The 4,475-nt window shown below is 40.7% G+C and overlaps 2 protein-coding genes across 2 annotated transcripts in view; both read right to left on the bottom strand.

The window, feature by feature from the left end:
• tmem235b (transmembrane protein 235b) overlaps nt 1-3,360 on the bottom strand; it is a 6,205-nt gene extending 2,845 nt beyond the window's left edge. The window contains exons 1-3 of the mRNA XM_035668286.1: nt 2,928-3,360; nt 2,733-2,813; nt 2,443-2,580 (exon numbers count right to left, since the gene is read on the bottom strand). Of these exons, the coding sequence (XP_035524179.1) occupies nt 2,443-2,580; nt 2,733-2,813; nt 2,928-3,105 (397 nt within the window). The 5' untranslated portion in view covers nt 3,106-3,360. The remainder of the gene's footprint in view (nt 1-2,442; nt 2,581-2,732; nt 2,814-2,927) is intronic.
• A 394-nt stretch (nt 3,361-3,754) lies between these two features.
• birc5a (baculoviral IAP repeat containing 5a) overlaps nt 3,755-4,475 on the bottom strand; it is a 2,908-nt gene continuing 2,187 nt past the window's right edge. Inside the window, exons 3-4 of the mRNA XM_035658202.1 lie at nt 4,284-4,401; nt 3,755-4,042 (exon numbers count right to left, since the gene is read on the bottom strand). Coding sequence (XP_035514095.1) covers nt 3,950-4,042; nt 4,284-4,401 — 211 coding nt within the window. The 3' untranslated portion in view covers nt 3,755-3,949. The remainder of the gene's footprint in view (nt 4,043-4,283; nt 4,402-4,475) is intronic.

Raw genomic sequence — 4,475 nt, 5'->3', positions numbered from 1 at the left:
ACACACATGCATTTTTGATGTTATTATACAAATTCATATTTGTGTTGGAGGCTTACTAATGCCCACTGACTATGGATGCAGTCCGAAAATGCTCAGGTATTAAACGTTAACAAATAATTGCTTCATAACATAACTAAATCAAACAAAAATCCTAATTTTATCGCAGCAACAAAGACACCAAAAGAAAGAAAGCCTTGCTTAGCCAGAAACGGACAGTCAACAAGTTCACAAGACAGCTCCAATCTAATTCAAGCCTTTATTCCTTTCCACACATTGCCATGTGCTGCTTATTAAAGGGAGACTATAAAGAGTCTTTTTAAGTAAGTGTTTATCCATCACAAGGTCCTCTTTATGGAGGTCATAAGGCGCTGGCAGGAGAGCACCCAAGGGATCCAGAGGGAAGAGCTCTGCCAGAAGCTCAGGCTATGTGCTATGTTGATGTGTAAATGAATAACTTGATTACTGTAAATACTCAGATTAACAGAATAGCTTTAACATGGTTAACGGTAATGTAACTATCCCAATTACCTAAATTTACATGATTTATTTGATAGCCAAATAATTATCAGGTCTGGTGTGTGGTAGCTTGTGGTAGTGTAGGAAGCAGGGATATAGTAGGAGAAAGAGATAGATCTATATGAACTGTTAAAACAAGCATGTGTGTGTAGTTTTAGTTGAAACATGAACACAATTGTTTTTTTAACAAAAAAAAACAACAACAACCAAAAAGCTACCAGCTGTTGTTCTCGTGTATTGTATTGTAATAAAAACATCTATTGCAAGAAAGTAGTGATTCCAAACATATTATATTAAATTAAGGTAATTATAAATTAACAGCTGTTAACAGTGTTTACTGCACTGAACATTGTTTTTACCATTTAATGTTTAATTTTGCCATATTGTGATATGCATCAATAAATTATATCACCAGCTATTTTCTTTTACGCACAACTTCTAAAAGAAATACAGTATATCCTTTATCTGTTTAGTGGATATATTTTATATCCTACATATATCCGACGCACCAACTTGATGATCCAGCATGTGCAGGTTTCAGGAGGTCTTAACAAGTGTTGTCCCCAGCTGTCTCGCACAAACAATGTGAAATTATAGACGGTAAGAAATGAAATACAGAACATTAGAGACGCAAATTTGCGATGCAGTTGTTTCCAAGGCAATTTTACCTCACTGTTGTGCCTCCCCACAGGCCAATAAAAGCTCTCATAAACTATCCCACAGAGGAGGAGGCACTTCTGATGTAAGAGAGGCAAGAGCAGCTAGACGCCGCAGACACAAATATTCACACACCTGCCTGTTCATGCATACTTAGCCAATATGGCCAAATCAAACAGCCAATCAGTCTTAGGTGGTAATAAAAGTCAGACCCTTTGGCCACATGAGGTCAATAACCATAACTGAGGTCAGTTTCAGCCCTGAACATAAAGCGCACTCACCCGCTCAGATGCACCACATGGCCCCGCTTTACTGCCACACTCCAGATGGACGTATAAATGGTAAATCTTATTTTTCATCATTCTGTTTCTGTGTTTTCCATTGGAACAACTACCAACATCAAATTAAATACCTACAGAGGGATTTGGCTATTATTTGTATGTCACTGTCTATTAAATAACTGTGTTGTAATTAGCATATTCTGTATGTTTAGCATGACCAAACTAAAACTAATTTTCAGTTTATTTATATTTTTAAGTGGGGGTAATTTTCCACTAAATGTATGTGGGGGGGAAAATGCCTTTTATAATGAAAAAGAGGTGAGATAGAGTGCGCAGCTCTGATGTATCCTGTTCCTCACCGCACACAGCCATTTGAGTGAAATGATCATGAACAGCATGTGTCGGGACAATTGACTGTTCTCTCCTTTGTACCACCACCTAATGGCTCCTGCTTTATTTAACACTGAGGTCAATGACCCAAAGCAGATTGCGCTGATGAAAAACTTCTCTCTTGCACTGTGATATATTTTGTTACATCTCCTACAGCTTCGTGGCAATAATAATGTGTAATTCCAATGTTTCAGCAACCATTGAATCTTAAGTGTGATAAAAGAGGCATTGTCTGCTGGATAGAAAACACAAGCACAGTAGTTGTGAGACTGCACTGTCCATATTTTGGATGGGAACTCCCTACTCCTTGTCTTTGAAGTATTGCCAATAGTAATAGATACACTGGTAGCACTGATTCGTCTTGGTGCACGAGTGTTACTGGGCATTGTGCTTTTTTCTTTAATGGATCTGTGCTGAATAGCTGTGTGTTTTCAGTTTTCACACACAGCAATTCCCTGCTAAAGTTACCGATGTCACCCACAAGCACACGCTGAGGTGAAACAGCTTCTCTCCCAGATCTGATCTTTTCCCTCCTCTACAAGCTGAGGATGGATACAGTGAGAGCACATCTGAGCGAAGGAGCTGAACCTCAACTTACTGCAGATGAAGAAGTAGGAGGCTGTGCCGGTGAGGAGGACAGGGTTACGAGCTAGGGAGCTGACCAACCCACAGATACCACCGAACAGCAGCAGGACCAGGCTGAAGGGAAGCACCACCACTATGGCACTGTGCATGTCTGCATATAAAAACACACACACACACACACATAAACAGATGGGTTATGGAGCATCCGTGGAGTTATGGCTGCCTTGACAGCGAAACTTCATTAGCAGAGTATGTTATTATGATGAGCACAGAGTTTTACAGAAGCTGGATGAACAGACTCACTCAGCATGTGCAGCTCAGTGTCAGAGTATCTGGAGGAGTCAGCTGTGAATGAGTCAATAGAGTCTGCAGTCATCTTCCCACCTGGATGTCACAATTAAAAACAGAGGGAAAGAATCCAAGTTATATACACATTAAAGCAGCCCGAGCGCTATAACATCAACAACTGTGAGAGACACTTATGGAAAAGCAGCCTACCCTCGTTGATGCTCCACAGTCCCGAGTGGGAGCTCATGTCCTCGAAGTCGCTCATGTTCATGGGATTCATCTCTATGATGTACCAGTACTCGGTTCCGAGGGAAGTCGCCAAAAAAGCGAAGCTGAGGATACCGCAGATGCCGGCTGTGACCACCAGACAGCCAAAGGTTACCTTCATCCTGTGCAGATGAGAGTTTAATTCACGCGTAACGGTGGTGACTGTGAATCATGCGGGACGCGGATTTCTTTTCTTTCTACTGTTGATCCAGTCTCTCAGGCGGGGGCGCGCTCATTACGAGATTCGCAGAAATAAAAATAAAAAAACCTACAAAAGTATAATGTTAAGTTTTCCTGAGGAAGCTGCAATTAAAACCTACAGAATGAAGATCAACTGGTCCTTGCCTGATTGAATCCAGTCACAGAGCTGCCTGAGGATGTTAACAGTCTGACTGATGAGCAGCAGCTTCTGTCTGGGAGGGACTTGAATTTATTCGCGGGGCGCACACGTTTACGCATGACATGGAGGGAGACAGTAACACAGGGGGACGTGGGGAGTCTGCTGAGCTCGGACTAAATAAAAAGGAACAGAATAATAACTCATACATCGTTAAATCGTATAGGAGGTTGGTAACCCAGCAGCACTGAACTAAACAAGCAGTTTATTTGTTTGGGTTTATAAAAACATCAGCTAATTGTTTCATGGTAAATGTGTCATAAAAGCCTTTATAACTTTCCTCTTGCTCATATGTTCGCTCACCTCTGTGCTACAAGAGTACATTTCCCATCAGAATACACCCCCCCACCCCCCCAAAGATAAATAAGCCGAGTAAACAAAAAGAACAAGTTTAATGAATAAAAACAAAGACATTAAAAGATGACAGATATACAGTTTTAAAAAGAAAACATTAAGGCATATGAGGAGAACATGGAAATGACTTAAGGGAGAAACCAGCCAGCGGATTTTCAGCTACAATTAATCTCTCACACGCCGCCCATCTTATTCATCAGCATCTATTCTAGTGTCACTCTTCTCCCATGGCTGTCTTGATGATATCTGCTCTTCTCAATTTGGCTGCCTCTTCAAACCTGGTGATGGCCTCGTTACAGGATTTGTTCTGTAAGTGGAGGAAATGAAATCTGGATCAGACAGAATACCAAGGTCCCTTGATCTCACAGGAACTTAAGACTCTTAAGACTTAAGTTTTAGTCTTAAGAGATAATATAATAAAGATAACTCCATAAGAAAAAAAGATTGGAAATATTTTGGTGGTTATATTATCAGACTTAATTATTTAGTTACATAATGTACCCAACTGCTCATAAATTGAACGTTATAAAGTCTTCTGTTGAACGTACAATGATGAACTTGTGCCTCTCCTTCTGTAGTTTGAAGAATTCCTCCACAGTCAGCTCTTCTACTTTCTTCTTCAAGGCAATAAACTGGCAGGACGGCGCATGAGATTTGTGCTCCTTTCTGGAGTGGTGAGGGGGGAGACAAATATTTAATTTCAAGGACCATGTGCAGATTGTGTACACACACACACACAC

Source organism: Morone saxatilis, unplaced genomic scaffold (genome assembly GCF_004916995.1).
Source record: "Morone saxatilis isolate NCDOM2014 unplaced genomic scaffold, NCSU_SB_2.0 Contig1, whole genome shotgun sequence".
Classification (NCBI taxonomy): Eukaryota; Metazoa; Chordata; class Actinopteri; family Moronidae; genus Morone; species Morone saxatilis.
Note: the sequence above shows the minus strand (reverse complement) of the source record. Positions and strands in the feature narration are given on the sequence as shown.